The 23,431-nt window shown below is 37.1% G+C and overlaps 1 protein-coding gene and 1 pseudogene across 2 annotated transcripts; both read right to left on the bottom strand.

Annotated features, from left to right (window-relative positions):
- Window positions 1-489: 489 nt before the first annotated feature.
- On the bottom strand, window positions 490-3,798 carry LOC113283145 (F-box/kelch-repeat protein OR23-like). 2 transcript variants are annotated; one of them, XM_026532310.1, is made up of 3 exons: window positions 2,735-3,798; window positions 1,241-1,315; window positions 864-1,004 (listed from the first exon to the last, which is right to left on the bottom strand). In XM_026532310.1, the coding sequence occupies exons 1-2, from the start codon at window positions 3,718-3,720 to the stop codon at window positions 1,267-1,269; spliced, it is 1,035 nt and encodes a 344-aa protein (XP_026388095.1). In that variant the 5' UTR covers window positions 3,721-3,798; the 3' UTR covers window positions 864-1,004; window positions 1,241-1,266. The 2 variants fall into 2 exon arrangements, with proteins under 2 accessions (XP_026388094.1, XP_026388095.1); XM_026532309.1 differs by lacking the exon at window positions 1,241-1,315 and having other exon boundaries at window positions 490-1,004; window positions 2,735-3,796.
- Window positions 3,799-4,291: 493 nt separating this feature from the next.
- LOC113279844 lies at window positions 4,292-13,336 on the bottom strand (annotated as a pseudogene).
- Between the last annotated feature and the right edge of the window lie 10,095 nt (window positions 13,337-23,431).

Here is a 23,431-nt window from a genome sequence, read left to right on the forward strand (position 1 = left end):
ATTACTAAACTGTGTTTCTCATGTATGAGAAACAATATTTTTGTGAGTATTATAGTTCTACCAAGAAGGAAGATAAATGTAAACAAGCCATGGTTTGCCGACGTGCAACGCATGTGCATTCTACTTGTTTCCTTCCCTGCACCTAAAACCTAGTTCCGCCACCGCCACTAGGACTCCACTGGGTAATTTTGAATCTCCCTGGGAGAGAGGCCATCTATATATACCTCTAGAAGGTCGCAGGTTCGACACTTGCATAGCCACTGAAACATAAATTTTAGCCGATATACTAGAAACTCTCTTGTCGTAACCTCTGACTACTAGTAAAGCCCTCTTTACTGCAAATTCCGTAACTTCAGTTTGGATTATAAAAAAACCCAAGTCTGAGAGATTCCTCATAGGTCTAAATAACTTAACGAAATGTGATTAGGCACTGCAGAATTAGATGTTAGAGATTTGATGATTCTAAATAGGGAAATGAAACGGTTAAACATAAATGAACAGGTATCATATAGAATATTTATGTATATACTAGTATTATACTGACAGGATCCATTTAACATATTTTGTACATTGATAACAATAGGAAGATGAACACACGGTTAATGGGAGCTACACAATAAACAAATCTAGATTAACTGCTGATTAAGACCAAAGGTTTATGACTGCTGTATATACTGGCAGCTAAATGAGTGAGGTGTGGTAGGTGCTAGAGTTGGATTTCACACATTACTGCTGTATTAAAGTCCAAGGGGGATTGGAAAGGTGTCTTCGTTGTCAGAGATCTCCAGGCTCTCCTCTTAGGGCTGTAAGTTTGAATGAAAAGCGTAGCACATTTCTTGTGGTAACGCTGCCTTCTGTTTACTGCGGGTACCATTGACTTCAATGAGGACATAACATGCAGTTCTCCATCTAATGCAACAAATCCAAATCCCAAAGATGAGTCAATCCGGGATTTCCTTGGTACGCTCGACTCTTTCACCCATCTATTTGCAGAACTATCATATCTGCAAGAAAATAATTCCCAAAATTATGATTTGCCAGATAATTCTGCAGCATGAAACTTAATATTGCAACAATAAACAATATTGTGGGATATAGCTAAGGTCCTTCCAGCATTTAACCAACATGCCGAATATTCATATGCCAAATGAAATCGCTTCATGTCTTAACTACGGTTTCATACAGGTTACAGAAAATGCAAAACTAAAATTTGAATACAAAAAGGAGCAAACAGATGCACCTTATGAACCATGGTAGAGATGGGAATCATGTTATATTGTAAAAGTACTCAGCAGAACTGGATGATGGCATGATGCTGGTGTTATGGGACAAAACAATGAAAATAATTGACCATCAGAAAACCTTCTTGCTTATTATGAAAAATAAGAATATGAATGAAGGCAATTGAAGTAATCTATGATACAGAAAAAACTACAAAGAGAATATTTCTTCTCCACCTCTTAAGGCGCACAACATCAGCGGCACCACATGCAAATTACAAAGAGAATCCTGGTATTTGAGTCCAGGTCGTTAAATCCAGAGAAACCGTGTCTTAGATACATGTAATTAACAAATTCGGAGGGGACACTAGAACAGAGCAGAAAGAAACACAACATGAACAGAAATGGATAAGAAAGAAACACAACATGAACAGGGGACAATATAAAAAGCTGGAAATGGATAAGAACAAAACATGAAAAGAAAGAAACAGGGACAAACTAATTTCCTGAAACAAATAGTGTTGTATCATGACCTGAATGAAAGTAAGGATAGATAGAGTTCGAAACATAAGCTGGGCACGCAAGCTAACGTTCGGCTAAACCACGAGAGGTATCGGGTATTTTAGAGCATCCCACTAGTCCTCAAGATCCGAGCATGGAGAAATAGATTATTATTGTGATTGGCCACAAGGAGACTCGATCCTCAACACAGTATCAAACCAGAAAATTCTTGTTTTTATTCACCTTTTTTCATATCTATAAACTTAAATGCAGAAATAGATTAAAATACAAGGAGAGTTTGACTCGTCCACTTCCACCAATCATAGATACAAGAAAACAGAAATACATTATAAGGCAGCACAATAAAATCAATTTACAGAGAATTAATGTTAGTACAATATCACAAGGTCCACAACCTACCTTAGCAGGAAACAAATAAATATATCTCGAAAGCATACAAGTTCTACACTAACTAAACTAACCCCTATATTCTAAATAATTTAGACCGTTCAAGATGCATAATCCAAATGTAGTTTACAGAGAACAAGAAATCCTACAACCTGATAGGTCCACTGATGCTTAATTTTGTGGCTGTCAGCATTACCGAGTCACGGCAGCCGAGTCTAGATCACAGGCTTAAGTTCAAAAGTAAGCGCCGATTGGCAACTAGAGAACAACAATGAGTGGTTCCCATACCTCTAACCAATACCTAGATATTACCTCTTGGAACTCGATTTTTCTGCAATAAGATGTGTTCCAATATACCTAGTTTCTATATATGATACTTCTATTTCTCAAAATATACATCCGCCACAAAATAATGATACATTTATTAGATAATCAAGACATCAATCATAGCAACAAAGTAAGCCAAACACACTTTTATCAAGAAAATAGAATCCATAACTGTAATAGCAACACACAAATTTAAATCTAGTAAAGTTCAATGTCAACAAGAGTATTAATCAAAATCATCCACACATGGTTTATAAGTTGCAACTTACAAGAATTACCTGAAAATGTCATATCCATCAAGCATATATACCACTGGCATATCCCTATTTCCACCATCATCCAGGACAACAACACTTCCAAGTTTCCTCCTCTCCCCTTCTCCCCACATATCCCCAATCTCCTTCCATTTCCCACCATTCTTCAATTCTAAGATTACTCCATCTCTATAATATTCATCCACATGAAAAACTCCAGATACAGTTCTAGATTCACCATATCCACCCGTAACCCAAAACTCCATTTCTTCCCCCTTTCCCACCAAAAAACCAACACATCCAGCACGAAATCTAGGTAATCCATCTAAAGCAATCCACTCATCTTTCTCAACACTATAACACTCGACTGAATTCAACCTACTCCCAGCAGCATTAAACATAGGATGTCTTGAACCACCACCAGCAACCAGAATTTGACCACACTTAGGGTTCCCAATACAAGCAAAACTACCTCTCGGAGAAATCATAGGTGCTAATTTCTCCCACGTATTAAAATTGTTGCAAACATCTAAACGAAACACAGAAGAAGACGGTGTTGGTGTATCCATCGGATACGATCTAGTATCAAATACTGATCCACCAAGTACATATATATGATGCCCTAACGAGATTGAAATGAAATTCGAAAGACCATATGCATGAGGATTACAAGGCATAGGAGGAAGAGGACACCAAGACCGATTCTGAAAATCAAAGAGATATGGAGGAGAAATTGAAGGATCTTGTGGGAAAATACAAAGAAGATTTGATGATTTGAAATGATTGTTGCGAAGTGTGATTATGGTTTTTTTTGACGAGAGGAAATGTTTCCATGATTTTGAAACTGGTTTTAAACGAGAATGATGAGAGTAAGGTACGAATGATATGATTAAGGTTGAAATATCATTTGGTAAACCTGGAATTAGGGTTTGCATTGAATAGTTTGAATTTACAGTCGATGATGATGAAGAAGAATTAGTGGATGACGATGATGATGATGAAGAAGACATACTCAGTTCCAGAGAGAGAGAGAGAGAGAGTAAACCCCAGATTTTCAACGCAACATTATTTTAGGACCAAATGTAAAAATGAACATTTCCATTTTATACGGGACCAATACTACCCCAGTTCACTTAAAAGTCCTATCCGAATTCTAGATGCCTTTTAGATACAGCAATGTGGTGCGCCATTTCAGGAACGGGGAGGATTTCTTGGCATGCTTGCCAAGATGGTTCTGCATTTTACATACATGGTTGTTATAATAAAGTGCGAAATGACTGTTTATTTTTTTCCCGAGTCTGGTACAAAATGATGCCTAACTCAAATAGCCCAGTCAGATATCGAGTCAGACATCAAAAGAAAATGAAAAAACAAACGATCACGAATCAGACACAAACAAACCTGGTGTTCCTTTCACTTCTCTCATGTAATTATTACTCAACCTACCTTAGCCACTTATTTCCTAAAACAAAGATTAGTTGGTTAAACTTGGATCCAAACGGATAGCCAAACATATAAGCAACGAAAAATATATATATATAACCAAGTAAATTATGTTCCAATTTACAACAGAAACCACCGTCGGCTAATTTGAGCCAACCGTCGATCTAACAGATTATATACGACGATTTTTTACAGAACAGGATCTTCTCTGCAATGAACTTCCTGATTCCCTTTTCGTTTATAAATACAACCACAAATTCTATTACTCACAGAAACTAGAAAAGCAATCTAATGGTCACAAGAATGAGGGCTTCTTCTGATAGCATACATGATTTCAACTGTTGAACTTGTTCTGGCATCCAAGTACAGAAGAAGCTGCCTCCGTATTGTACATCAACAGGTTAGTTGACATTCACCTAGTGAAATACCTTGGGGAATCTGGAAAAGATGAACAATGTCAATTATTCAGAATTTGTATGCAATGATATGAATTGACATGAAAGGTTCAAATCATAGCTACAACGTACTACAAACTGCAATTTGAACCATTGAGGGATGGTAGCAAGTCCAAACATTCCCTGTACTAAGAAAAAACCAAAGAACCAACATAAATAACTAGAGCCAGGCATCACTACGAAAGCTGAATTACGTTCAAACCACTTGACATCAACAGATACATATTAACAATTATTGGTTCATATCAGCCATAAAAGCATGCTAGGACTTTAAAACAATCAGTTTTGCAAAAAGAGGAGCAAAAGCAAATGCATTTTACGATCATTTAAATGCTGAGACAGCAATACAGATAAGCCACAATTACATAAGAATTAGCTTGGTATGAACAAAAGCACATGTCAACGAAAAGCAAATGAAAGATTTTGGTTATTGGGAAGTATAAGCATTTCTTCGCAGAAGGACTATTTTTTTGGATTTGTGTACATGGAAATAAACAAGTATCTACATCCACGCGCAACAAAATGCATTTGCCAACAGAAACAAAATCAGTTGCTGACATCAAACTTGGCAGGATATTCAGTTAGATTAGTTTACCTCATCGAGATAAGTCCAGATAAAAAGGCTCAAAGCAAAGCATGGTCCCTTCTTATACCCATCTCACGTATCCCTTGTAAGTGATGGGCTATCTTCTGAATGAATTGTACTCCGTCATCACGTGAATTAATCATATGCTCAAGAAAACTCCGATCTGCTTCAAGTGCTTTTAACCTCTCATTCAGTTCTGACACTTCATGTAAAACAGGAACTAGATCAGTTTCCTTATTCTTTGAAGAGTCTACTCCATCAAGCTTATGACCTTCTCCTGCACCACCGATCTGTTCTTGGTCACTTGTATCATGAGTCTTGTTTTCAGAGTATTCACTGTTAGGCACTTCCTCCTGAACGCCATTATCCACACACTCTGTAATGTATAACCGTTCACTTTCAGATTCTATCAAACACTCCTTGGAAATCTTTCTCCTCGTGCGTACTATCTGCCTTTTGCTTATTGATGTCTTCGTAATCCTTATCTGGTGGAAAGTTAGATTCACATTTTTCCCTATAAATTTCAAGCTCAGCTTCCAAATCTTGCATCTCTTTCTCTCTCCTGGCAAGAAGATCATGTGCCTTTTGGATTGCTTCAACGTCATATTCAGATTGTTCTTCCATCATTCTTAGATACTGCAACGCTTCCATATGCAAGGTAGCTTTCTCCTCTTGTAACCTAGTGATCATGGCCATTGCTTGATTTGCAGCAATTTCTGAAGCATTACTTTCTTCTTCCAACTCCTTGTATAAAGCATTCATCGATTTTCTATCATACTCAACTTGCCGTTTTAATCTATCAACAACAGACTCGCCTTCAATTTCGCTAACAATACTTCCATCTAAAGACAAGTTAGACTCATTTCTTTCCAGTGTGATCCTCTTCTGAAGGATCTGCATTCCAATTTCACTAGATGCTTCAGAATTTTTAAACTCTTCTGCATTCCCAAGAATCCTAGGGTTCGTCATATAATATTTGGTATATCAATCCCACGAGCTGCAGATAATTGCGATAGCAACAGTTTCAGCTCATCAGTAACTTTGACAGAGCCCTTTGGAGTAAGTTGTTCTGCAAAACTGCTGGATACTTGGCTTCCCTTATTACTGAGAGCTAGCTTGTATGCATCACTTAAATCAATCAATTTAGTCGTCTTTGTAGAAGTTTCACTCATAAGTTCACCCTGTTGGGTGCAATAAATAAAATAAAGAAAAAATCAAATAAGCAAAAATTATTGATACTTATCTCCTTTATAATGGAATTGATCGATTGACGAAATGAACGAGCTTCTCATATCTCCACAACAACAACAAGGCAAAACTTTGGAAAAACAGAGTGAGTCACGTGTTCAACACGTTGCCTTAAGACATTAGCGCCCGGCTACACTCAAGAGTGATGCTATAGCCCTCACAGGACGGATATCTTCAGGATAAAACACCCTACTACACCTACTACTAGCATATGTAGTAGATGCTCAACTTGAGCTTGACAACTCCGAAAAAACCATTAAGGAAAATCGCGAACTCTTAAGAAACGCTATAAAATATTTTCTCTTAGGGGTCCCTCTAAAATATAGAGCAACCCCTTTCCCTTCGATTTTACAAAAATAGTGAATTTGTTTATATAATTGACAAATACAACTTAAGAAGAAAAACTCCCGATGTGGGACTAAAAGGTTTATATAGTTTCTTAAAACTACTAAAAATTGGAAACTCCACGATGTGGGACTAAAAAGTTTCATTCACAAAATAAAACAATAAATTATAATTTTTTATTAAAACTTTAAAAAATTATTTTTTTATTAATCGTTTTCCAACAATCCCCCACATGAATGAAAACTCAATAAAACATGAAAACACAGATAGATCTTGGTAAATCAACATCCCAACCTCACGATCCAAACAGACTGATCGTGCAAGTGTTGAAATCATACTAGTCATTTCTACGTCCTCTCCCTCACACAAAAGTGTGTTGACCCCAGGGTCATACTATGGATTGCATAAATCATAATAGTATTGAGAGCTTTCATCTTTAGTTCTCACATGGTGAGACTATAGGTATCTTTCACCAAAGTGAAAAAGCATGAACTAGTGAACCCTTAGTGACCTTTAGGTCCTAAGTTCCAGTAATACCAAAACCATCAAAACGAAAATCACATAAAAAACGCAGGAAATACCATTTTAGGCAGAGGTGTCCATGAGGTCTTGAACCTTTGCTTAGTGAGATATTACCGGAATTAATTGCTAGAGACAGTGAACTATGTCTTGAACTGCTAGCATTTGATGTAATTCGTGATAACAACCACGGGTGATATCTCCAAGATTGCTGCCAAGCTCGTGCCGTTTTGTCCAATTTGGCCCTGGACATATCTTGTTTCTCAGAATGCTCTAGAGAATCAAAGCTCATATTCTCATAGGAAGCGGCCCACTTCCTCATTCAGATAGGTGAGTTTCCATAAAGAGTGTTACTGTTACACCCCACTTCAATCTTAAATTGAAACTATATAACTCATTAAGACTTCTTAAAAGTCATCCTTCACATGCAGTCACACTATCACGTCTACACCATAGGGAAGGGACAGAGAATAAGATTCTCTGATAGTGTTTACCTTTACCCACCACAAATTAGTTGTCTCATTCGAAACCTTGATCTTGGGATATCCAGTCATCAAGGTTGAGTATCCTTCATGGCAAGTTTAATTTATGAGCTTAAGCCCCTTCCCCCTCGATGCATTTCTAACTATCTCTTGGGATAAACCTTTCGTCAGAGATTGCGCGATATTCTCCTTGGACTTTATCCAATCAATGGAAATAACGCCGATTGAGATTAGTTATTTTCAGCTTTAGTTATCATATCTTGGCTAACACAATGTATAGATATAGCTGGCACAGGCCTATGCCAGAGAGGAATGTCTTCTAAAAAACATCTTAGGCACTCGGCCCCCTGTCATGCTTTATCTAACTCAATACTCTCAGATTCCATAATGAATTGAGCAATATATGTTTGTTTGTAAATCTTCCAAAAACAAACCCTGATGCTAGAGTGAAACATATCCACTCGTAGACTTAGACTCCTCTGAGTCAACTATCCAGTTTACATCACAAAGTCCCTCAAGGACAGCAAGATACCTTTGATAACTCAAATAAAAGGTAATAGAGTATTTTAGGTACCATAATACTCTACTCAGTGCATCTGAATGCTATTGCTCTGGACTATAATTATATCTACTTAACTTACTCACAATATAGGCAATGTCTGGACTCTTACAGTTCATTAAATTCATCGGACATCCTATAACTCTTGAGTATTCAAGTTAAGATACTCCATTACCCTTTTTTCTTGAGTCTACAAGAATAATCGTACGGAGAACAAGAAGGCTTACAATCGCACTGATTGTATCTCTTAAGCACAAATTCAAAATAATGAGAATGACTAAGACTACATATGTTGGATTATTTTCTAATCCTCATCCCTAAGATTACATCAAGAGGGCCTAAGTCTTTCAAGTCAACGTTCTCATTCAGCGCATGTTTTTAGTGGAATTAATCACATCTATGTTTGTATCAAGTATAAGCATATCATCAACATACAAGCATACAATCACACAGGCATCCTTAACCAGTTACTTGTAAATGTACTTGTCAGATTCATTAACTTAAATCCACTACACATTATCACATGATCAAATTTTCCATGTCACTGTTTACGTGCTTATTTTATAAACCATACAAAATTTTGTTCAACTTACAAAGTTTGTCATCATAACCTTTCACTACAAAGTCCTCAGGTTGGTCTATGTAAATTTCTTTATCTAATTCACGATTTTAGAAAAGTTGTCTTAACATCCATCTGATGTATCTCTAATTTGTTTATGACAGCAATAACAATTAGCATCTCAACGAAGTAAATCTCGTCACATGTGAATAAGAATCAAGGAAATATACACCTTCTTTTAGTTTATAGCCTTTAGCTACCAACTTAGCCTAATATTTTTCTACAGTTCCATATACCTAATGTTTCCTCTTAAAGACTCATTTACATCTCATGGTCTTACTCTCTGGAGGTAAACTATAAACCTCCCAAGTCAGGTTCCGACGGACTGAGTCCATTTCACTAAATGAAGCTTCTTACCAGAATGGGGTTTCAGTAGATATCAAGGCTTCTTTACAAGTCCAGGGCTTAGACTAAGCTAGGCATGTTATGAAGTCGGCTTCATAAGAAGTCTCAAGTCTAATTGTTTTACTTCTCTTAGGCTCAACCTTAACTTCATCTTCCTTTAAGATAAGTTCTGACTATTTGAAAATAAATCTAGGGGATCAACAACACATCTCTAATGAGGTACAGGTTTAAGAATAAACATGTTCAAAGAACTCAGCATCCCTAGATTATGTAATAGTATTCACAACAAAGTCAAAAATCACACCAAAGTATGAAAAATCAGAACACAACCAAAATCTATATGTAGAAGTACTCAGCATACCTTATATGAAGACACAATCACATTTTTGGTTTCTATCTAGTTCTTTAGGAAGAGGAATGACAATCTTAGTCAAACACCCCCACACTTTGACATATTCATAAGAAGGTCATCGACCTTTCCATAAATCATATGGAGTTTCATTTGATCCTTAAGGGTACTATATTCAGGATATACTAGTTAAGAGGACTTCCTCCTCCCACAAGACCGCAGGTAATCCTGAACTAATCAGCATGGTAATTATGATCTCCTTAAGGATACAATTAATATGTTCAAGGCTTCTAATTGGTTATCAACTTCAAGTTTATACATCTTAAGGCTTCTAAGGCATCATCCTTATCCCTAAGCAATTATACAAGATAGTACCTCGTACAATCATCTACGGAAGTTATAAACCATCTTTTACCATAGTGGTTTTGGATTGAACTCATATCAACTAGGCCTAACTGAATTAATTCTAAGGGATTAGAATTACTATGAACATTTATGCTAAAAGATTTTATAGCATATTCATTTCACTTTTGTGTTCAAGATCCAAACTAAATTTGGGTACGAAGCCTATGCTAGGCAGTTTATACATTGACTTATAATTTTACGGTTCCAAGTCTACCATGCAAAACATTCAAAGACACACAAAAGAAAGCACAAGAATCAACTATGTTCACTTCATCAGATTTTCCTTCAAACTTATATAGACCCTAAGTCCTATAACTGTTGCCTAAAAAATCAATACCCTTAGTTATAACAAGTTTTCCACATTTAATTAAGATCTTCAATCTTTTACCATCTTCAAGAGAACAAGATACAATATTATTTCATATGCTCGGAACATGAAAACTACATTCAGTGTGAGAATATTACAGATATGAACTTATGCTCGACCTTTCCCTTTTATGCAACCTCTGTCGCAGATGAGTTACTCATATAGAGTTTCTCGACATCCCTTATCCTCTGATAAGAGGTGAACAGGTCTTTGTTTCAACAAACATACTTAGTGGCTCCAGAGTCCACCCACCAGTCTCTCACATTGGTTATTAAAATAACTTCCGACATCATGGTTCATTTTTTTTCAACTAAATTAGTATTAACTTTCTACTTATTAAGGTTTTATGTTGTCTACACTTTACTGCCGTATGTCCAGGAATTTTACAAACATAACAATCACCCTTAGTTAAAGTAATGCCGGATTCAGTTTTACGAAACATACCTTTATTATGAAGACTATGCTTAGAGTTGTGTTTGATGTTCTCGCCTTTGTCAGCTTTGGAAGACTTGTGTTCATCCACATGCGCCTGGTAGCCATGTTCCTTTTCAATTTCATGTCACAAACTTCGTTTATACTCTGACCACGGACACGGTAATTTCCCAATCACCTAATACACCATATCTCACAAACCTTAGTTCAGATAAAATATGAGTTTTGAAGATAATATCTAGATTTATAAACTTCGTTTAAACCACCATATCAAAAAACTCATGGTTACCCCATAAAAACTACTTTAGTTAACACCAAAATTCTGCCCGTCAGAATTTTTCAGGAACGTTTCTCAGTTTTGTAAAATATCAAAAAAAAAATACTTTTACAACTCCAAAATTTCTGAAATTTTACGTGGGTAACTATCAGGATGTCTACTACTTTGTGTCAAAAGGGTTCATCGAAATTCCTTCTAGGTTAAGAGATAAACTCGAAACTCTACAACTGACCAAAACTTCGTTTTTGTTTTTCACTCCACAATTAACATCCATGATTCACAAACCAACTAATGTCTTAAGATTGTTGGGTGCAATAAATAAAATAAAGAAAAAATCAAATAAGCAAAAGTTATTGATACTTATCTCCTTTATAATGGAATTGATCGATTGACGAAACGAACGAGCTTCTCATATCTCCACAACAGCAACAAGGAAAAACTTTGGAAAAACAGAGTGAGTCACGTGTTCAACACGTTGCCCTTAAGACATTAGCGCCCGGCTACACTCAAGAGTGATGCTATAGCCCTCACAGGACGGATATCTCCAGGATAAAACACCCTACTACACCTAGCGAACTCTTAAGAAATGCTATAAAATATTTTTTCTTAGGGGTCTCTCTAAAATATAGAGCAACCCCTTTCCCTTCGATTTTACAAAAATAGTGAATTTGTTTATGTAATTGACAAATACAACTTAAGAAGAAAAACTCCCGATGTGGGACTAAAAGGTTTATATAGTTTCTTAAAACTACTAAAAATTGGAAATTCCACGATGTGGGACTAAAAAGTTTCATTCACAAAATAAAACAATAAATTATAATTTTTTATTAAAATTTTAAAAAATTATTTTTTTATTAATCGTTTTCAAACACACCCTGGTTCAACTCTGGTCCAACTTCTGTGATCAATGCGCGCTCTAATTGACAAGGTTCCTCACCTTCACTAGTTTCCTTAACAACTACTGCAAAATAACATGTCACAGAAAGTAAATATGAAAGAAAATTTAGACAGTGAAAGAAAAAAGAGTAATTGAACCTACAAGTTTTTTCCGAAACTTCAACAACAGCTTCACATGAATCAGGTGGTGAGGGAACATCATGTAATGGTTCAGATAGCACGGAAGGATTTGATTTCTGTTCTTGGTGCCAGTTAAGTTCTTCCAACCCATGTCCAATGTCGATTGCAGATGACTGGGGTTTAACATCATCGAGTTGAACGTCAGAAAATAAAATCAAATGCTCTGGCATGGAGTCTTGGTGAATCAGCTTTTCTGTAGAGTCTTGATGGATCAGCTTCTCCTTGACCAAATCATTAGGTACATTTCTTGGTGACTTTTCAGGATTACCTGTATACAAATCAGGTTCGACAAACTTCCCAACAAATTCTTTCTCAAGGCCATGTTTTTCAGAAACCAAGCCATTTCCATAATTATGATGTTGATCTTCGTCGGAAAATGGGACTTCGGACTCAGAATCAGATGTTAACTTAACCTCAGTATATCCCAAAGCATCAGAAAATGGAGCTTCAGTTTCAGAATCAGATGTTATCTTTACCTCAGTATATCCTACAGTAGTCAAAGGATCAAAACTTCGGTTTCTCCCTCCAGACCAATTCACTGACTTAGGTGTTGTTAACCTCTTCTTATTTTTCAATCCATTTATACTGAGTGAACGGTTTGTTCTTATCGAACGTGGGAAAGGATCACCGAGTTCACCAACATCAGGCTCTATAGATTTCATCTGGAGAAATCCTTGTGTATACAATCTAGAATTAAATAACTCAGTGCAACAAGTACATTGCCTTTCATTTGAGGAATGAATTACCTTAGTCTCATCGTCAGTAAGATCAGTTCCCAATTTACCAACCAAGAGCCGGAACGTCTCAGGATTAGATTTTCTCTCCGTAGCAAATGAAAACAGACAACTCTCACATAGCCCATGAACATCAGCGATTTTATTATGAATATGACAAAAGACCAATGAAGAAACCTCTAATTGATGTGTGCTGCAAATTAGATCTTTATAAAATCCAGGTTTCTCATCCCCAACGACATGATCCAACCTCGAACACAACAAACATGGGGTTTGTAACTTGAACGAACGAGCAAATTTGGTTATGATATATGAAAGTAGAGCATTAATGTATAGTAGACCAATCAAGAACCACTCAAGAACGGCAGATGTTAAACAAGCTTTAATTCCTGGAGGGTTCACCCGTAATTCGTGAGATTTGCTCATCTTTGTATCCATGGTATTAGAATCAATCCACGCGATTAAGCAAGTATGCTGATGCTAGAAATATATTCCAATTCTCCCAGTATGATATCAAAATTTGAATCCAGAAGTCAATGCTGCATAACAAGTAGTTCAAGAGGAGGAAAGGAAAATCTCATTAGCAACATAGACCATGTATGTACACCTTTCATCATCCACCACGTGTACAGAAAGAGACACGTGGAAGGCATGCAAAACAAGATATCAAAACATGATAACAAGCATCTCATCAGAAGAGGCCACCGGTCAGCAGATCTGACGGTCAGGGACAGAGGATCACAGAGGTATGATGGCTTAGAGGAGCACCAGATAATACCCCTTGGGTGTTAATACACTCAATCCCGAGGAAGATCCCAGATCAACGGCTGAGAGGAAGTTTGACTGACACAGATGTGACCAGACAAAGAGACACTTGTCTGACACGAGCAGACATCCATCTACCCGCGTTAAATATCAAAGAGATAAACACGTGTCAATCAGCTCGTGGAAGAGGCGAGGATAACCCCTCGTATTCAAGCTCAGGCCGCAGCATATGCCGAAGACCTCTGCGTAATGGGCACAAAGCACAAGAAGATAAGATTACAACGACACCTCAGAAGTAGGACCCACGTTCCAACCCTATAAATACCCCTCTCCACTAAGAGAGAAGGGGTCGACCAATCCAGAGCAATTATAGGAGAATATAGGAGAGAGAAATAGGAAGAGTAAGTAGTCCCCCTATTTCCGCAGACCTATGTATACTCTAAAGTCATTCAACTATCTTTGTAATCATTCAATACATAGTGAAACACCAGCCTCGTGGATGTAGGCCTTAGTGCCGAACCACGTAAATCTTTGTCTTATTTACATTTCAGCACCTTACATTCAGCGTTGAACTTCATGTGATTTACATTTATACTTGATTCTCTGTTTATTCCTTTATACGAACATTATTTATGATAATATTCGACTAGACAATGACAAGCTCGAAGGCTTCGAGTCGATGAATCGATATAATCATCCCATTTACACATGCGGCGTACAATTCTAGAATTAGAATGTATGTGAATATTGTTTGTGAACACGTGGATGGCATCGTGATTTATGTGTTCACAGACCACAAGTAAAGTTCTGAAACACAACTCAAATGAAGCAAAAAGGGAATCCATCTTCCTCAAAGAGCCAGCAAATACTTCAAAGGCCTAAATTAAATAGATTATTATGAGCCAAAAAATGATAAAAACAACCTAGGAACATACATACAGCTGATAAATAAATTTGTCCTGAGTCTCTTGAATTGAATACAACCCAATATAGGTTTACTACTGTATGAGGAAGAATATATCATTTCAGATATTGAAACAGAAGATGAATCTCAAAAACAAGTTTTAATAAAAGTGAACGAAGATAATTCCCAGAGACTTGTGATACGGAATGATTATGAGTGTTCGTGGAAGATCCTTCGCGACTAGCCAACACGTCATAATAAAAGGAGTCACCCGACTTATATAGGGGCAACATGAGAACCGCCTCGAAGGCTCCAACCGTAGTCAACAGATGAAACTCGTCAAACTGATACTTAGCAAGGAGCTCATAAGTTATATCATCGTCAGGGTCATAGAAGTGATCCTCAAAAGCTTGAAGCTCATGTTTTTCCTTGAACATCTCAAGATCAATATGCTTGAAAGTGACCTTCTTCTTACCAACTGAAATGTTGTGTATCACGGGGACAGTTTCTTCTTCGTCTGCGGAATCAGTGGTAGGACTCAATTCCGAAGCTTTCCTTTTAGAACGAAGATTTTTAGACGGATCAGCTCTTGACATAGTACCCTTGGAGTACTTCCCTTTGAAAGAAACCGTGGGAGGATGCGGCAAAGATTTCTGCGGAGGCACTGAAGGAGGAGCCATGGAACAAAGAGGAGGAACATCCAAGGCTTCATTACGATGAGGAGGAGCCCGCGTACTCCTAGAGTCATCACGAGGGGGAGCCTGCGCACTCCTAGAATCTTCACGAGGACGAGAAGGGGCACGATTAACAGCATACCTAGACCCAGAAGGACCCTTCGGCACATCCCCTTTCTTAGTAGGCGCAACCTTCTCACCAGAGGAAGATGAAACCCTAGGACCCCGAGGATCCGATTGCGAAGACTTGTAAGGACCTTCCCCAAGTGGAGATCTGTCAGAATCTCGACGCGGAGGGGATCTTTGCGGACTAGACAGCGGGGTTTGGTAAGGAGCATGCGTACGATCAGACATATCTACAAAGAAACACTAAAACAGTTTAGAGAAGAATACGAGGAGATCACTAAAGATCAAAAAACCCATAGTTGATGGTTCATCCGGATAAACATTAAAAACCCTAAGAACTAAAATAACCATAAATACTCCATCCAACTCCAGGGATAATACTTAGATACAGATTCACAGACTTTGTAACAAAGAACAGGGGCAAGCATATATGCTTCAACATGTGTGTTCTTCATCACAAATCCAAGAATACAGCAGCAGGAAACAAACGGGTAGATACATGGATAAATCAATGATGAGCAGCTAATGAAGAACCCTATACATGTATAAGAAGAGGACGACAAGCACCAACCACAGTCGAAGAAAGGAGGATCGCAGATATCAAAAAATTGAATGCTAGTTGTCTGCGATACAGGGGCAACAAAAATCGAGAGCGAAAGAGAGAGAAAATTGAATGCTGTTATTTTCCTCACAGGAATGACGATAATAAATGACTAAAGAACAATAATAGAAAACAAGAAGAGGATGAACACTGACAAGAAGAGGATAAAAGTTTTTTTTCACATTCTCTTTCCTATTTATGAAGCTAGAGAAGACAATAACTGTCCCTCGTACCAAGGAGCAGTTATGGGGAAAGTTAATGCAAGGTGGGAAACGTGTAGGACGACCTTTCTTCTTCTAAATTGCAAAATGCGCCCAAGTCAGAAGAAGAGGGAAAAATTGTATGTACACCTTTCATCATCCACCACGTGTACAGAAAGAGACACGTGGAAGGCATGCAAAACAAGATATCAAAACATGATAACAAGCATCTCATCAGAAGAGGCCACCGGTCAGCAGATCTGACGGTCAGGGACAGAGGATCACAGAGGTATGATGGCTTAGAGGAGCACCAGATAATACACCTTGGGTGTTAATACACCCAATCCCGAGGAAGATCCCAGATCAACGGCTGAGAGGAAGTTTGACTGACACATATGTGACCAGACAAAGAGACACTTGTCTGACACGAGCATACATCCATCTACCCGCATTAAATACCAAAGAGATAAACACGTGTCAATCATCTCGTGGAGGAGGCGAGGATAAACCCTCGTATTCAAGCTCAGGCCGCAGCATATGCCGAAGACCTCTGCGTAATGGGCACAAAGCACAAGAAGATAAGATTACAACGGCACCTCAGAAGTAGGACCCACGTTCCAACCCTATAAATACCCCTCTCCACTAAGAGAGAAGGGGTCGACCAATCCAGAGCAATTATAGGAGAATATAGGAGAGAGAAATAGGAAGAGTAAGTAGTCCCCCTATTTCCGCAGACCTATGTATACTCTAAAGTCATTCGACTATATTTGTAATCATTCAATACATAGTGAAACACCAGCCCCGTGGATGTAGGCCTTAGTGCCGAACCACGTAAATCTTTGTCTTATTTACATTTCATCACCTTACATTCAGCGTTGAATTTCATGTGCTTTACATTTATACTTGATTCTCTGTTTATTCCTTTATACGAACATTATTTATGATAATATTCGACTAAACAATGACAAGCTCGAAGGCTTCGAGTCGATGAATCGATATAATCATCCCCTTTACACATGCGGCGTACAATTCTAGAATTAGAATGTATGCGAATATTGTTTGTGAACACGTGGATGGCTTCGTGATTTATGTGTTCACAGACCACAAGTAAAGTTCTGAAACACAACTCAAATGAAGCAAAAAGGGAATCCATCTTCCTCAAAGAGCCAGCAAATACTTCAAAGGCCTAAATTAAATAGATTATTATGAGCCAAAAAATGATAAAAACAACCTAGGAACATACATACAGCTGATAAATAAATTTGTCCTGAGTCTCTTGAATTGAATACAACCCAATATAGGTTTACTACTGTATGAGGAAGAATATATCATTTCAGATATTGAAACAGAAGATGAATCTCAAAAACAAGTTTTATATTAGGAATTGAGGAATTCCAAATTAAATTCTAGAAGAGACCCAGAATTCAGCTCATAAAGATCAATTATTAACAAGAAACAATTTTGTTATGATGTTATTTAAATTCAATGATTGAGATTGAGAACGAGATCAATATAGATGAAAAATACAAAAATAAATAAATATAAGAACATAAAAATACTGACCTGATTATCTGAGAATCACAGCGAAAAGGAAAACTGAATTGAAGTTGATTTCTGAATTATATAGATGGATTTTGATTTCCACCAACAACTGAACTGAAAAACCACAAATATAGCAGATTTAGTAATAAAATGACAAAACAACACAAGAAAAAGCTCGAAAGCTGTTGACTATATCTGTCATCTTTGATCCTTAAAAAGGTAAAACCGGCCCAATTTAAAAAAGTCGGCGACAACTGCATTACCAACCAAAAATGACCGAAAGTTGAATTAAAGACAACACTAATTTTCAACTTGTAAGACGCTCCCATATGGTGGCTAAATACATCTAGACTTTCCAATCTTCGTTTACCAGAGTCAAAGTAGATATCGATAGGTTTAAAAGGGAGGATGCACTAACATGGTTATGTAATCTTGGCACTAATTTTTTGATCATTACCTTAATCTCAGCAACTTGATGTTTGAAGGAGACTGTATAAATGTTACCACTTCTATCAGCAATGCTAGCTCAGTAGTTCACTGGTTGAACCGGAGTTATGTAGATGAAATAAAGTAGATGTTGTCATGTTTTCCTTATGTAAGTATTATTCATGTAAAAAGATCGGCTAATAATGTGGCACATGTAATAGCCAACAAAGCTAGAACTACCAAGACTTCCTTTGATTTTGATAGTAATATCCCCGAAGAAATAGCAGATCTTGTAAGGGGTGAAAGGAAGTGAACTATGAAGTTATGTAATATTTTGGTTTAATAAAATGGTTTCTTGCATCAAAAGAAAAACTTGGCACTAATTTTTTTATAAAACCCCTTTTACCATGAAGTTGAAGATAATCTTTTGATGGTACGGTCTTTAGGAAATGAGCACAATCGATTGTACCGTTTTTACATCCTATAAAAAATGAGCACAATTAGAAATGTACAAACCCACCGTCTACTATATTTTAGATCGTTCGTTGAAAATCAGGTAAAAATTAAAATTGGTAGATGGTGAGGTTTGGCATCTCGAATGTACAATATTTATAGGAACGTAGATCTTTGTAAGAGAATATATCACTCTTGTAACTGGTATGAGCTACCCTTGTTAGCTCACTTTGTACCTGATTATCACTGCTTTAGTTTGTTTTAGTTTTAATTTAATTTTTCCCTTTGTCGTCAAAAAAACAACATATCCCTAAAATATTAGCTCCAAGTTCATTGTCATTTGGATTTATTAAATATTAGTGCCGAAATTATAAGATATAGTGTGAGAATAATCATGTCAACGGAAATAGGGTTTGACAGAATAGAAAAAGTGAGCAATCGAAAAAATGGTCAATCTGGATACGGTTTGGTTGCAATCCGACAATAGGATTAAATCATGAGGAGCAAAGACCCTAAACAATTGCAAGTTTTTTGTAGGGTTTGTTTCGGTTTACTTCTTCCTATTTTGATGTTTTAATTTATGATTATGTGTATGATGAATCAATTGATCGATAACGTATGGCAATGAAACAATTCATTTTAGTTTATAAAAAGAGACCCTAGACGATGAGATAACAACTCGTTCTATGTTCGTCTTTTTCATTACAAAATAATCCTCCGGACTTTTTGTTTTTAATGTATAATGTAGGCATGAACTAGCGGTTTTTGATATTATAGTTTATTTTAAACTTTGTATTTCAATATGGGTGTTTGTTTTTTCTGTTCATATTTGTGTATGATTTGGTTACATTGAAGAAATTGTATTGGTTCAGTATATTATTTTGAACAACTTGTTAATAGTGTTGAATTTATTATTTGTTTCTATAAGGTTTTGCAGTACTAATGTTGAACTTATTCATGTAATGTTACAGCGTTTGGCAAATTTTGATGACGAAATTTTTTATATTCAATATGACGAAGAACGATTCACGAATAACCGGTTGGTGGGTTAGTTATATTTCATTACGTCAATAAAAACGAATTGTTATGAACGGAGCACTTTGACTTTCGATAGCTTTTTGTTTTTTGGGTTATTTCACTTTACTACATTTCTTTTTTTTTAATGTTTTATTTGATGATTATACATATGATGATATTGTTTTTCTATCTCATTATGATGTTATGAATTTTTTTCGTTTTTATGTATAACAAAAGACATAAATTAGTTTTTTGTAATCAATGTTTATTTTAGGCTTTGTATTTCAAAAAAAAAAAATCACATTTGTGTATGATTTAGTTAGAGAATATGATTTATTTATTTTCGTTTTATTAATATTGTTATTTTAATTGGATAAAGAGTATTATTACATTAACTAGTTGGAAGTGTTGATACATGAAAAATAATTCTCATTAACTAGGTTGGGTACCCCAAAGAGGAGGTAAACCCTATAAAGAAACATGGGGACTTGGGGACTAAAGCCCAAGTCCACCAAGGAAGTATTTATGAGGTGAAAAAGACAATGAAGGGATTAGCAAGAAAGAAGGAGGTGTTAGGATACTAACAACTGGTAAGAACCCTAACAGGACTTAAGAGTGAATCTGAAAATAGTGGTGCCTCCTTCTCTCTTCTCTAATTTTTCATGACTAAAGAAGGTACAAAAGGGTCAGTTAAATACCCCTCACAAAAACCTAAAGTCAGATCTAGCCTCGGGGACACATCACAACACTGATATCCCACTTAATAATAACTAAAACGGCTACTTAAGATAATTAATTACTGGATTATCAACTAATCAACCGTACAGAACATGTATGTAACTCTTATGCTATTCGAACCCATTATTAACAATTGGGGCACTGATGAGTGCCAAATAATGTATATATTTATCCCTTTTTGTTGGCATTTAACTCATCTTTTGTGCAGTAATTCTACATTTTATCCCATATTCTGTATTTTCATTGTTTTCAAGAATAAATATTTTTCTTACTTAATTTTGCATTTTTAGGTAATAAATAAAGTCTGGATGACTTGCGGAGCAGAAAAGAGCTGAAGAGTAGTGAAAATCCGGAAGAAATTACGCAAGGAAGCCGCAAAGAATGGAGCGCACGTCCAAAAAGCTAGGAATGGGCTCAAGAAGGAAGAATTGTTCTTAAAGAAGATATGGGCTTGGCATACCCAAGGCCCAAAACCCTTACCCAAACCCATTTTCTATAACCAAAACCGCCTCCATCTTCAGCCGTCGGATTGGATCCATCTCATCATCCGATGGTCGCTCCTTCATCGCGCATCAAAATCTGAAGCTCCTATCAAACACCACAGCGCATAAATTCCAAGCCTTCAGATTAGGTTGTAGTTGAATCCGACGATCGCTTCTAGGCCTGCTCATCAAACCCAGATACTTCCGCTTAACACTACAACACCTAACTCCATCTGGCGCCGTTAGTTTCGTTGTATATCTGCATCCAACGGTCGCTGCCAGCATCTTCACTTTTATCCGTTAGATCAATCTTCATCTCCACACCCCACGGCTAAGCATCGCAAGACATCGAAATCTGATGAGCCCGCCTCACACTCGAACAACCTAACCCTATACCCATCAAACCAAACAGACCTTACCCAAATTCTCATCTTCCTCCTTCGAGCAGTCGAGCTCTGCTCCTGCCATGTCCGCCACCTTACCCTGCCCCGCTCAACCACCACCTCAACCACCACCATCTCCTCTCAAATCAACCAAACACCATAACCCATCTCCACTACCATCATTACAACCTATCTAGCCACCTAATTTCCCATTTTTATACACGTTTTTCTCAAAACCCTAACGTATGAAAAATTGGTAAATTAGGTGAGTTAGGAGAGCAATTGGAGGCGTGGGAAGCATCAGAAGACCGTAAGGAAGCATGGGTGAGAGTTATCAAGAGTTTGCAGTGATTAGGTAAACCTAATTTCTATTTCTTATAAACCCTAATTTCATAATTTGGGGATAATTGAGGGAACATGATTGTACGTCTAATTGAAGCATGGGTTGGTTGATTGGGTTGTTATCAGAAGGTTAGGTGAACCAATTTTGGGTTTAATTGTATTTTTTTTCACAAACCCTAGTCTACTGTCAATTTGGGGATTTTTTGGGTAGAACCCTAATTGTGCTTGTAACTATAAATATGGGTTGTGGGTGTTGTTGTAAAAGTTATGCCTGGAATAGCCGGCGTCCAGAACCTAGTTCTGTTAAATGTTCATTTTGCTGTTCACTGTTTATCCATTTTAATGTTTTGATTTTCTCCATTTTATGTCACTGTGATGTTGTTATGTGTTGTTCCTGTTATGAACTCCACTGTTGTGTTATGTTTGTTCTTTGCTGTCACTCCCATATTTCTGTTATGTTTATGTAATGTTTGTATGTTCTGTTTATGTTATGTTCTGTAATGTTCTTGTTATGTATGTTCTAAACCTCAAATGCTAGGACTAGATGAAACCATGAATCAATAAGATAGTCTTCATAATGTGCAGCTCTTGTCCAATGTTGTTAAGCCCTTAGACTAGTTGTACTTTAATCAGACAATTAGTACTTTGGTAACTATTTTAGCTGTGAGTAGAATATCCCCTAGGTTAATGGTAGATTCAACATCCTAGTGTTCTTTCATCACTCATGTTTTTATAACTGTTTTGTGTGAATGTTAGGCTAAAGCCTTTTGAAGCATTGGATTGATTGAGCAGTGGGGAGAAACTAGTGCTCACTAGTGACTGTGAGCAAACTGGTTCTCTTCCCACTCTAATAGTATGCCTAGGCTCACCCTCACCATCTCACCTTCACCATCACCCCTGCCCTTGGCTTAGGCCTTGGTATGTAACTGTTTCCAGTCACTGTCATCACCTAGTAGTTTCTTTGATGTTTTTTTTTTTTTTAGTTTACTTGTTCATTGTCTCACATTTTGTCACTTTCATTGTCACCTTATCTTTTACTTTGTTCCACTCTGTTTTGCTTTTGTTTTCTGTTTAGTCTCATTGTTTAGTTTCACTTCCATTCTGTTTAGTTTCATTGTTTTGCTTTTGTTTAGTTTCACTTTGTTCCATTCTGTTTAGTTTCATTGATCTGTTTACTTTTGTTCTGTTTAGTTCATTTTGTTCATAGTTACTGTTTACTTTTGATTCTGTTCACTGTCCAAATTCAATTCTATTTTCTGTCACAAAAGCCCACTGTAAATTCTTAAGGTTATAGCCAAAGGCTAAAAGCCCAAGTCACTTCAGGCCCAGTCCAGTTCATTGTTTAAGGCCTAAGGCCCAGTTCACTGTTACCAAGCCCAGTACACATCAAAAGAACTCAAGCCCAAATTCAAAACCAAAGCCTAGTTCACTACCAAGCCCAGTTCACAAGTGAACTGTTAAGCCCAGTCCACAGTTCTCTCCAAAAGCCTAGTGTACTGATAGGCTAAAGCTAAAGCCCAGTTCATCCCCAAAGAACTCAAAGGCCCAAAGCACAATCATAACCTATTGGTTACCAAAATCCATTGGTACCCAAAGCCCAACAATAACAACTAGAACCCAAAATAGCTAAACACTACAAAACACACCCAGTCTCTGTGGATCGACCCGTACTTGCACGAGCTACAACTGACGACCGTGCACTTGCGGTATTACTGTAGGCCCCCGTTTTATTACGCTTAATTTTATACCCATCTCCGGGCCCACCAAGTTTTTTTGGCGCCGCTGCCGGGGATTGGTGCTGTGTTTTTCTAGTAGTTTTATTAGCT

This window comes from Papaver somniferum, chromosome 5 (assembly GCF_003573695.1).
Source record: "Papaver somniferum cultivar HN1 chromosome 5, ASM357369v1, whole genome shotgun sequence".
Lineage (NCBI taxonomy): Eukaryota > Viridiplantae > Streptophyta > Magnoliopsida > Ranunculales > Papaveraceae > Papaver > Papaver somniferum.